Genomic DNA, 12,008 nt, shown 5'->3' with positions numbered 1-12,008 from the left:
CGTCTCTTCCCTTGCGCTGTTTTATTTCTTTACACGTACAACAGGCTTAACCCAATTCGAAAATAAAAGAATAGGCCTGTAGGCATTTTGTAATTTCACCAGCCGTAAGTGGAAAAGTAAAAGAAAAGGGAAAAGCTACTATAGCGACCCACAGCCGGGGGAGCGGGCCCGGGGAGACTCCCCTGATCTCCCCTGGGAAGTAGCGGAAGGGATGGACAAATGGATGGGAAGAATGGTTGTAGGGAGTGGGTGGAGACAAAGGCTAGGAATGGAGACAGGGAGGTTTTTGTTCAGATCCTTCGAATATCTCGACTCCATTGCTGGCCTGCCTGGCCAGGGCAGGGAGAGCATCGAGATTGCCCAATGGTGCGGCCCCACTCACGGGATGTCTGACCACCCACCTTACACAGCGGGCTCCGACCGTCGGAGACAGGAAAACCTAACACGGGGTGAGCAGCTATCTGAGGCCCCTCCACGCCACTATGGGACTTTTCCAACCAGCCGGCTACTTACCGTCGAGTGCTTTTCGCGGTTTTAAGCCAGTAGAGGCTTAGGTCGTCAGCCTAACGGCCCCCAGGCCCTCAGCGTCGTGACTTAACACCTCCGCGGGGACCCATCTGTGCTGCCCACCAACCAACCATGCACTTATTTCCTCCTCTAGTTTGCTCTTCTTCTACTGAGGAGGGAGTGTTCAAGGCCGGGCGACCGGGCAACTAACCAAGAACATGGCCTAGCGTGAGATAACCAGGGCCTACTCCACCGGTACTCCACAACATCGACGGTTTTTACCAGACTCTTTCGAGGTCGTACTAGGCCCCCATCCCCCGGCGTCCCGCAACGGCCATTACAGCCCTGCGGCCGGCCGTAAGGTCGCTTCCCCGAGGCGCCGTTTCAGAGCCTGGCTACTATAAACCCCCGCGCTGACCTGGTTTCTCCGTAACCAGAAACCGACGCGCCGGTAGCCAGACTTGCACGCCTCCGCGTGTGAAGGGAAGTAGCATGTATTTGAAAACCTTTCGTTCTTTGGACATGCCTTCCGGGCCAGATTTCGTGGGTCCAACCTGAGTATAAACCCAGGCCTGCCTCCGCTCAGGCATCGGACCTCACGCGGGCGCCTGGCCCTCACAGCCGCCTGGGAGTGGCTGCCACTCCCATGGGGTTTTGCATCCCCAGAGGATGGGTCCCGGCCGTCCCATCCCCACTGCTGGCGTTGCACCGGAACAAAGTCTAGTAGCCGAAACTACACCGGCCCGTATCCGGTAGCGCGGGGGGGGGGGGGGGGGGGGGGCACGAGCAGGCAGCATAGTCAGATTTCCCCCCCGATCGATATCAACAGGCAGACACGCCAGAGCCGTACTCCCCTTAGCTGCGTATTGCGCGCCGACATTGTCCTCATTTATACACCCAATTTAGACCACTCGCCACGAGTTAGTGGTTCTTCGCTGTTGTGCTATGGAAATTTAGTCAATTTCGAATTTCAATGCAAGTATCTGCTGTTGCTCCACGCATAAAACTTTAATTATGTATAATGGGAAGGTCTAACATCTCACATTATGTTGGATGTGAAGTTGATGTACAACTGAAAACCTGCCTGGAACGCCTTGAAGCACCTGTGCGCCCTTACGCATCCTGACATTCCGTGGCGAGGGAAGAATCTTGCACATGTTCACCCTAAAAAACACACGGCTGTAAAACAGTCCAAAAAAGTGAAATTAAGGGTGAGGAATGATTCTGTAAGCAATGCTGTGCCCTTAACGGTGCAATTTTTTCGTCTTTTTTTTTGAAGAGATTGGTACAATTACCGAGCCGTCTGGTACTACTCTTGTCACTCCTCACGCACTCAGTTTTTGTACAGGGATACGTACACTCTTCCGGACACCAACGTCATGCAGTTTACGGTTGGGCTATTTGCCACTCTAACAGCATGCCCTGCGCTGCTTCTGCCTGAAGGGGGTATGAAAATGTACCAGATGGAGCGATGTTAACTTTGGTCTGACCCGTCTGCTGTTGGCATCGACCCCGTTGACTGTGAGTGAAAAATCACCGAAAAATTTGAAATTTGAAAATCGCAGATCAGAACCAGCCACCTAAGGGGCAGGCGGGCAACCTAGGGAACGTGAATTTTGTTGCGAGATTACAACCTGCCCACTGTAATCTGGGCAAACTGCCCACCGTGGCAGGTGTCAGTTAAATTAATGATTGGTCGCTAAATGGTGCTCCGCAAGTGCAACGTAGGTAGCGCACCACATCTGCCATCGCAGGTCAGTGGCGCACCGCTTAACCGCTGCACCACTGTGCCAGGGGTACTCGGGGAATCCCCGACATGTATGCGCGTCAAGAATGACCAATTCCGCATAGGTGGGCGTTAACACATTAACGCTATCGCCTCATACCCTAAGCTTACGTAACCCCTCCAATTTTATAGCATTGAAATCTTGCAGCGGGGAGCAAGAGTCGGCAGTGACAGTCACCGTGTTCGCGCAGAATCGTTCCATGCGCTGTAGTTTTCAGAAAAGTTGAGTTGAGTTGAGTTTATTGGCGCATAAGCGACTAAGGCTATCATGCGCCAAGCTCCGGGTATAGAAACTTCTTCTAGATAGATGTCATACAAAAGTCTAAATGAACGGCGGTGTAAAGGGCCTAAAAATTTAATTCGTGCAAGCTAGTAAAACTATGACAAAATTTTAGAAGAGACTTATGGTTAATGCTTTAAAAAGGGTTGGCAACCTCAGCAGCCATCCTTGGCTGTGCAAGGATCTTGAGGTCCCCAACCGACGTAATAGTGACCTCAGCCGTCTTCTCGCGACGGGAGGGTGGCTGAGGTGCGTCAATAAATTGTAAAGCACAGGGTAAAAATTAAGAATTTTTCTAGTACATTGGCTTCTTTTAAAAAGTTAAAAACACTTGACTTATCAATAAGAGCTTCTTCACCTAAAATCAATGACGGATGAAAAGGGATGTGTTGGTTGTAAAACGGGGTAAAAAACTTGTTTCTGAGTGTTTCAAGTTCTATGCATGAGATTACAATATGAGTTACTGTGAGTTCATCTCCGCATTTTTCACAGGTACGTTTGTCTTGTTTTGTTAGTAGAAATTTGTGGGTAAGGTGCGTGTGTCCAATACATAAACGACATAAAAGAACTTGAAAAAAGCGTTCCTGATGTATGCATGATTTCCATTCGTTTCATATTGGTTTTATTAAGTGTAGCTTGTTATTTATCTGACTATTCCATGTGCTCTGCCATTTTTTCCTCAGTCTGCTCTGAACTAGCTTCATGCAATCATTATGTGGCATGCTTATTTTCTGTATTTTCTTGTTGTGGGCTTGAGCAACGCATGCGTCCGCTCTCTCGTTACCATCAATTCCAACATGGCTTGGAACCCAACATAATTTTATGTTATGCCCTTGTGTTACGATCCTTGTTATGTTATGTAACACCTTACCTATTGATGGCATGACTGCATTTCTCGACTGTCGTGCTTTCAGTACACTGAGGGTGTCTGTGTAGATAACACTGTTTTCGATGTTGTTGCTTATTATTTTCTCCGTAACAAGAAACACAGCATAACACTCGGCTGTAAAAACTGATGCACACTGAGGAAGCCTTACTATTTTTTCCGAGTTCCCTTCCACTACTGCACTTCCAACATAACCTGTAGTTTTCGATCCGTCTGTGTAGAACGCGGTGTAGCTATCATATTTTTCCTGTAGTGTAAGGAACTCTTGTATGGTGTGTTCTGGTGGAGTTTTTCTCTTGTTGAACTGTGTAATACTTATATCACAGACCAATGGAAAACTGTACCAAGGGGGAAATGCGTCGCAACTTTCTGCAACATTTGGTAATGTTTCTGATAAGTCAAGTTCTCGGCAGATCTCCTCAAACCAAATTAGCAAAGGCCTGGTTGCTTGGGGCTTATTTGTAAATATTATTCGAGAAGGACATGTTGTGACGATTGAATAACACACGTGTTTTGTTCGCGACCTAATTCTAAGAAAGTTTGAGCATGTAAGTGCTTTTCTTCTATCTTCTAGTGATGGCTCATTTGCTTCAACATGAAGGTTCATTACCGGAGACGTTCTGTATCCTCCACAAGAAAGGCGAATACCTAGATTATGAACTGGATCTAATCTTTTTAGATATGAAGGCCTTGCGGAGCCGTATACTATCCTCCGATAATCTAGACATGAGCGCGCTAGAGAACGGTAGATATGAAGAAGGCATGCTCTGTCAGATCCCGAGCGTTTCCTTGAGAGTACTTTAAGGATATTCATTGCACGGGAGGCCTTTACTTTCAAGTTGTTTATGTGCGGCAGAAATGTAAGTTTTTTGTCAAATGTTATTCCTAAAAATTTATGTTCTTGTTTTACCGGTAGTGTGGCTACATTTAGGTGTAAGTTCGGATTGATCTGCAATCCTCTTTTAAGCGAAAAAGCAACAGCTACTGTTTTCTGTGGAGAGAACTTGAACCCATTTTTGTCGGCCCAGATTGCTAGCTTGTTTAATGTGAGTTGTACCTGCCTCTCACACGTTGACAGGCTGGAGCACGTGCAAGCAATCTGAAGGTAGTCGACATACACGGAATATATAATGGAGCTGGGAATTATTTTCGCTATAGAATTCATTTTCACGACAAAAAGAGTAGTACTTAGGATACAGCCCTGCGGTACCCCATTCTCCTGGACAAAGCTCTTCGAAAGGGTTGCACCCAAGCGCGCCTGAAAAATCCGGTCTGACAGGAAATCCTTCAGGCAGTTCAACATCCTTCCCCGGATGCCAAGATCTGCTAAGTCGCGTAGAATCCCATATCTCCGTGTAGTATCGTACGCCTTCTCCATGTCAAAGAAGACTGACAGACAATGTTGTTGGTGTATGAACGCCTCTAGGACTGTGTTTTCTAAGCGGACGAGATGGTCAGTTGTCGAACATCCTTTTTTAAATCCGCACTGGTGGATGTCAAGGAGTTCACGTGATTCAAGAATGAACATTAGCCTGACGTTGAGCACACTTTCAAATGATTTTGCTAAATAAATTGTAAGAGCTATGGGCCTATAACTATTAGGGGAGGTGGACGGCTTTCCAGGTTTTAAGAACGGTACGATAACTGCTTTTTTCCAAGCTTTCGGCATCTTTCCGGACATCCATATTTCGTTGAAAAATTGCGAAAGTGCCCCTACTGCAGCTTCCGACAGGTGGGAAAGCATTTCATAATGTACATCATCCGGGCCAGGTGCTGTCTGTTTACCGGAGGACAGTATGTTTTGGATCTCCTGAATTGTAAATAATGTATTTGGTTTGGTTTTGGTTTTGTGGGGTTTAACGTCCCAAAGCGACTAAGGCTATGAGAGACGCCGTAGTGAAGGGCTCCGGAAATTTCGACCACCTGGGGTTCTTTAACGTGCACTGACATCGCACAGTACACGGGCCTCTAGAATTTCTCCTCCAAAGAAATTCTAGCCGCCGCGGCCGGGATCGAACCCGCGTCTTTTGGGTCAGCAGCCGAGCACCATAGCCACTGAGCCACCGCGGCGGCGTAAATAATGTATTGTATGTTTCATTTGTACTGCCAGTCGTTTGAGGTTTCTGCTTTTCAGTTGTGTTTTTGTGTTTTAAGAATGACTGTGTGTAGTGTGAAGAGCTTGAAACGTCAAAGTAATGTTGTCCTAGTATGTCAGCCTTTTCATCTATACTTGTTTGTGTACCAGGTGTTGTTAAATGGGGGATTGTGAAGGGTGAGTACCTGCCGCTTAGTTTTCGCACCTGCTCCCACATTTGTTTTGATGCGGTTGAGCTGTTTATAGAAGAGACATAAGCTTGCCATGATGTATTCTCGGCCTTGCGCCGAATACACCGCGCTTCCGCTCTTGCCTTTTTGAAAATCATAAGGTTCTCGTGTGTGGAATATCTGCGAAATACTCCCCATGCTTTATTTTGTTGTTTTTTAGCCTCTTTGCATTCTCGTGTGTACCACAATTTGTGGTTCTGGCGGACCACTCCTGAGGATTTCGGAATTGATAGGTGCGCGGAAGAAAGAATGCATGTTGTGACCATTTCATTTATTTCATCTACGGTATGATTTTCTAAAATTATATCCTCCAAATTGGACATTTTCCTAAACAATTCCCAGTTAGCTAAATGTAGCTTCCAACGCCGTGGTTTCGTGGGAACGACTGTTGGTGACGATGAGAGACTTATTATGACAGGGAGATGATCGCTTCCGTATGGATTGTCTAAAACACTCCAGTTAAAATCGCTAAAAACAGACGGCGAACTAAAAGAGAAATCTAAAACACTCATTTTCCCTGAGGTTGGGGAGCAGTACGTGGGTTTACCCGAGTTAAGTAAACAGATGCTACTGCATAGAATAAAATCCTCAATAAGATGGCCTTTAACGTCAGTTTTTTCGCTTCCCCATAAGCATGAATGCGCATTAAAGTCTCCAACTATCAGGTATGTGTCTGGTAGCTGGTCTACAAGAACCTCTAAATCATGAAGTGTTACCTTAAGGTGTGGATCGATATACAGAGAGCATACTGCAATGGTTTTATATGAAAGCAGAGTGGCTGCGACAGCTTCGAGTCTTGTTTTTAGTTTAAGCTCTCGAGCTGGGACACCGTTTTTCACTATGATGGCTACGCCTCCCGACAGCCTGCTCGCCTGCTCTCGATCGCGGCGGAAAACAGTATAATTCTTAAGAAAGTTATTTTTTTGGGGACCTAAATTTGTCTCTTGTAGACATAAGGCAACAGGAGCGTGCGCTCCTAGTATGTCTTTTATGTCACTGTAGTTGTTTAGAAGTCCTCTACAGTTCCATTGTATTATGAAGGCCATCTTAATTTTGTGTTTCTAAAGAGTGAAAAGGTAGATCAAGTTGTCGATGGCCCCGTGACTCGGGGCCTGTCTTTTTTTGACCGATCCAGGGAGCTCCGCCGACCGTCCGACGTGGACGGCACGGGGCTGTCCTGGGTCGTGTCGATAGCCTCTGCGGAGGCGCTGGACGACCGTGCAGGAGGCATGTTGATTTTTGAGTTTGACCTCGACCTATGGGAAGAGGTCTTGAGGCCCGCGGACCCGGGGGTCTGCGTTGCCTCCTTTGGGGTTTGCGGAGTAGCGCTAGCTACTCCACACAGGGGCGCGGGTGGCCCCGCCACAGGCTCACTGCGTGTGGCCTGGACAGGTGCCGTAGCCTGGTGTGGTTCGCCGCGCCCACGCACCACATCGGCGAAGTTTGTTTTTGCAGTGAAGGAGAATTTGTTTCTCTGAGAGTATTGCCTTCTTGCTTCTTTGAAAGAAATGTTTTGTGTAGTCTTGAGAGTAATTATTTCTTTTTCTTTTTTCTTTTTTCCAAGAAGGACAAGCTCTGGACTAGGCAGCATGGTCTCCTTCACAGTTTGCACACCGTGGGTTAGCAACACATTCTTCGGATTGGTGGTCCTTCGAAGAGCATTTTGCGCTTGTTTTGCGGTCGCCACAACTCTGTGAGCCGTGGCCAAATCTCTGGCAGTTGAAACATCTGCGTGGGTTGGGAATATACGGTCTTCCATTTATTTTCAGATATCCGACTTCTATGCTTTCAGGCAGTATACTGGTGTTGAAAGTGAGGATGAGGTGTTTCGTGTCAATTTCTTTGTTGTCCTTCCTGATCTTTATTCGCTGAACATTTATGACATCTTGATCGGTAAGGCCCTGAAGCATTTCTTTTTCAGAGAGGTGGACAAAGGCGATTTGAGATATGACACCTCGGACAGTGTTCAGAGATCGATGTGAAGTAACGAAGACAGGAATCTCCCCTATGGTCACGAGGTTTGGGAGTTTAGAGTGCTGGACGGTGTCATGCAATTCGAGCAGTAAGTCACCACTGGCCATTTTTGATACCTTGTACCCAAGGCCCAAGGTATCTGTCAAGCTCTTTGCTACAAGGAACGGGGATATCAGTCTTGCTTGTTTTTATTCTGCATTGCTATGTACAACATGGAATTTCGGGAAAGTTATCTTTGTTTTCTGGAAAAGGTCTCCTGCATCGGTCCGCCCTCTTTTCAGAGAGCGATCAGGTTTTGAAAGGGGGGGGAGCCATAAAAAATTCAGGTTTTTCAGTCATGGTGCCAGCCACCCACCATGGAGCCCAACGAGGGGACGGAACAGGAACTTGCAAGCAAGTCCTGCCACGCCAGCTGTACGCCTCAACTATAACCAAATATGACGCAACTCAGGGTAGTTGGCCACACAAGGTTAACCCTAGCCGCCAGGAAAAAGAGGAAAAACTAAGAAGTGAACAGAAGACAGGAGAGTTGTAAGAAAGAGATAGGAAAGTGAAAGATGGAGGGGAGAATAGGAAAAGGCGACTGCCGATTTCCCCCGGTCGGGTCAGGCCGGAGGTGCCGTCTACAGGAAGCTGGGGCCAAAGTGGTGTGTTGCCTCCGCCGAGGGGCCTTAAGGGTCCAAACGCTCGGCATTGGCTCAACCACCAGGATCCCCTTTTCCCCGGACACGGCGATGCCACGCACGGCTAAGCGCGGGTGCTCGGGTCCGTGGTGGCGCACTGCTCACCATCATCCCCCTGCGGGGATGTCCCTGCGGATGCTCAGGTACCCCTGGTGTCGCAACTCACCATCGTCTGCATGAATCAGACGCCCCTGCGGGGTAGTTTTCAGAAAAGCGCAAGTTTAAAATATCACATTTAAGTTACGTTCTTTTCGCTGTCACCGGCCAACAATGAAGGTAACTGCTAATGGCCAAGAAAAAATGGCATGCCGGGAACACCTGTTGTTGCTTCAGTTAAGGGGGAGCATAAACACTGAGAGTGACGTATTTCTAGGGGATGGCACGAAAGCCTTTATGCCAGGCTTCAGCAATATATTTCAGTTTGTACTGTCCAAAGTTTACGGTATACTTGAGGAAAACGTGTCCAAAAGTTTTTGAATAAACAACATACCTGTGAGTTTTTGTCTCGTATAACACGCAGGAAGTGTGTGAAATGAAAAAAAAATGTTTTGTTTTGCAAGAAAAAAAGTATTGGCTGCTATGGCAGTGCTAAAGCCGCTAACTTTTAAGCAGCATTCATGTTGACGGGTCCATGTACAAACCTGAGTTTAAAAAAATTTTTATTTTTGAGAATTATTTATTTAATAAACGTTTGTAGCCTTCTAATGTGCACAATTCTTATGTGCATCACCTTTTCTTTGTTCAGGTGCGGCGAAAAGGCGACTGCGACGTCTATGGACACGATCGTCCCGAAATTCGCTCTGTTTTAACGACCTGCGACTTAAGCCACCACGGCTTGGTCGCTAGGTACGACGTCGAGGTGATCGCCAATGGCCGGTCCACACGCACGGTAGCTGAAGTACTCGTCGAAAAGGGTGACATATTCTACTCATTCTTTGTCTATCCTGGTAACCCTGGAGAAGGTACGTTATCCATGCATACATGTCCTATGCTATAGTATGAATATTTGCTTGCATTTCACCGGTATATCGAGTATGAATACTCGTTACGAAGACTGGGCTCTAGCACAGACTTCTCTTTTTTTATCCGGTTTTGTTTTCTTTTCCACATTTACAGCGCCTCTTCGAAGTCTAATGCGATTTTAAATTTTACCAAGCCAGCCACGATATAAATATTGCTATAAAATATGACGAGAAGGGCGTGTATATTTTGCGTGTACATGCATGTTTCTACAAATACACAATACGCGAAAGCAGCAGTGGTCTGTTCGAAAGGTTAATATCAATACTTTCAGGCTGATATCCTTGTTAAAATATGTTCATATTTATTGATGATTCAAGAGTAGTCAACGGTCTCCAAAATACGGACCGCAACGCGAGTTGGACGTCGTCTTCCGGTGGAGCTTGACTCATGAGGTTGAGCTGCTTCAGGCAGCCTTAGCCAGCACGAGCGAGCAGCCCGGTGTAGCTAAGAGCATACAAAAGAATGTTATACGCTGAGCTTCAAGATCATTTCAAGCTCTCACTTACTGTCGCCGCGAGCTAAACCGCAATTTTTAATTACCAGGTTTGCAGAATACGAACAGTTTCCGATACTGCCTTCGTGAGCTGAAGGACGAGCAAACATCATCATTATCAGCCTCCCTACGACCCCTCCGATACAAAGATCTTCTTATAGCTCCACGATTAACCTTGTCCTCTGGCATCTGCGGCTCCATTACTACAGCAAACTTGCTAAGCTCGTTCCCTCATCCGACACTCTGCCGCCTATTCCTAAATGTCCCCTTCTCTTTGAGTCCGCTCCATTACCCCAAAGAACCAACGGATAACAATTTTTCTTTCCATCGCATCGCATGCCCATTTTGTCTTCTTGATATCGACTAGGATGTCATTTGCTAGCCTTTCTTCTCTGTCCCATTCTGCTCTCTTCCTGCCTCCAAGTGTTACATCTACTGTTCCGCTTAAAATATCTCGCTGGCCTTTCAATTTAATTACAATCCTTTTTTGTTAGCCTGCAAGTTTCTGCCGCACAGGTAAGAACTTCCAGGATACAACTATTACGCACTTTCGATTAGACGAATTCTGAGAAACTGCTCTTCTAAAATTCAGTTCAATTCAATTTTATTTCCCTTATCACAATGAGGGAGCAGCCACAAAATTCTAGCGTCCTCGGTGGCTTGACGCGATGGCTGCCCCTGTAGGTGATGGCAGCAGCTGTACATACATCGACGTGCAGCTCGAAGAATCATGTGCATAAAATTCATATAAGTTGCCTTATACACATTGTTTAACAGAAATTAAATGAAGATTTAGCACTCGTATATAGAGAGATATAAGCAGACAAATTGGAATCATCACATATAAAATATTTGAGAAAGGAACTCTTCATTATGTTTAGCATAAGGAAAAAAATCATCATGAAGCCAAAAGGAAACATGCACTTCTAACATAATTATATTCAAACAAAATATTTATGACGCCTTTCTTCGACATAATGGTAATATCGATTTTCTTCAATTCAAAATTATTTAGTATTGATGGAAGTGTATATGTCAAGGACTGTAGAGAGCAGTTGTTGCGAGGTATAGGAACGTGCCAGTGCTCGTTACGAAAGTGCTCGCGCCGGATGACACCGGCGCCGACGGCAACGTCTAGCGACATGCAAGACGCGGGAGGTAAACACCGTGATTTAGGTCTCTTCTTCCTATGTAAAAATGACTTCTGCATCTCCGTTCAGAGTCGCCACCCTAAACTTCAGAGGTCTGGCAGGTAAAACAAAACGAAGCCAGCTGTACCGACTTATAACGGAGCAAGATATTGATGTACTGGCTGTTAAGGTGACTAAAGTTGACGGTGAAGAAGAGACCGGTAGCATGGTGCCACGCTTCGCGTCTAGTTATTTTGCCGTCGATAGCTATGTTTTCGGCACATCGGCTTGTTGTGTTGTTTCTGTTAAGAAGTTGCCGGGGCTAGAGGTACACGGTCATGATTTGTGCATGTCGGGTCAATACGTGTCAATCAATTTTTCGCTGAGCAACACTGACTGGCGCATTGTTTGCTTGTACGCGCCTAATGCTGTTGATGGCACAGCCACGTGTTTTGGAAATGTCGAAAAACGGCTTCGCACGGACAGACAGCTCATTGGTATTGGAGATTACAACTGTGTCCTTAGCGCGAGCGATAAGACAAGCGTACACGGTTTTCGAGATAAAAACACTGAAGTGTTGTGGCGAATGATCGAGAACTGCAACCTAGAGGATGTGGCGGAGTGTCTCGAAGGAGCGCGTGCTGCAAAGTACACACGATTCGAGGGCTCAAGTCTTCTTAAGGAAGGTAATAGCAGCGCAAAAAAAAATGGGGCACAAAAGAGACACAACCACAACAGGCGCGTTAGTCCTGTTGTGGTTGTGTCTCTTTTGTGTCCCTGTATTTTTGCGCTGCTATTACCTTCCTTAAGATGAACCACCGACTATCCCATACAAAAATTTTGCTCAAGTCATGCACGGCTAGATCGCATTTATGCATCTGTGGCAACCGTGCCTAAATGCAATAGTTGTGGAATAGTGCC

The 12,008-nt window shown here is 46.4% G+C and overlaps 1 protein-coding gene across 1 annotated transcript in view; it reads left to right on the top strand.

Moving 5' to 3' along the window:
* LOC149337367 (uncharacterized) overlaps positions 1-12,008 on the top strand; it is a 28,675-nt gene that overhangs the window by 4,723 nt on the left and 11,944 nt on the right. Inside the window, exon 3 of the mRNA XM_089554407.1 lies at positions 9,187-9,403. Coding sequence (XP_089410533.1) covers positions 9,187-9,403 — 217 coding nt within the window. The remainder of the gene's footprint in view (positions 1-9,186; positions 9,404-12,008) is intronic.

Source organism: Amblyomma mixtum, chromosome 7, assembly GCF_055824585.1.
Source record: "Amblyomma mixtum isolate Tamu chromosome 7, ASM5582458v1, whole genome shotgun sequence".
NCBI classification, from domain to species: domain Eukaryota; kingdom Metazoa; phylum Arthropoda; class Arachnida; order Ixodida; family Ixodidae; genus Amblyomma; species Amblyomma mixtum.
The sequence above is the reverse complement of the archived record's forward strand: the minus strand, read 5'-3'. Positions and strand labels throughout refer to the sequence as shown.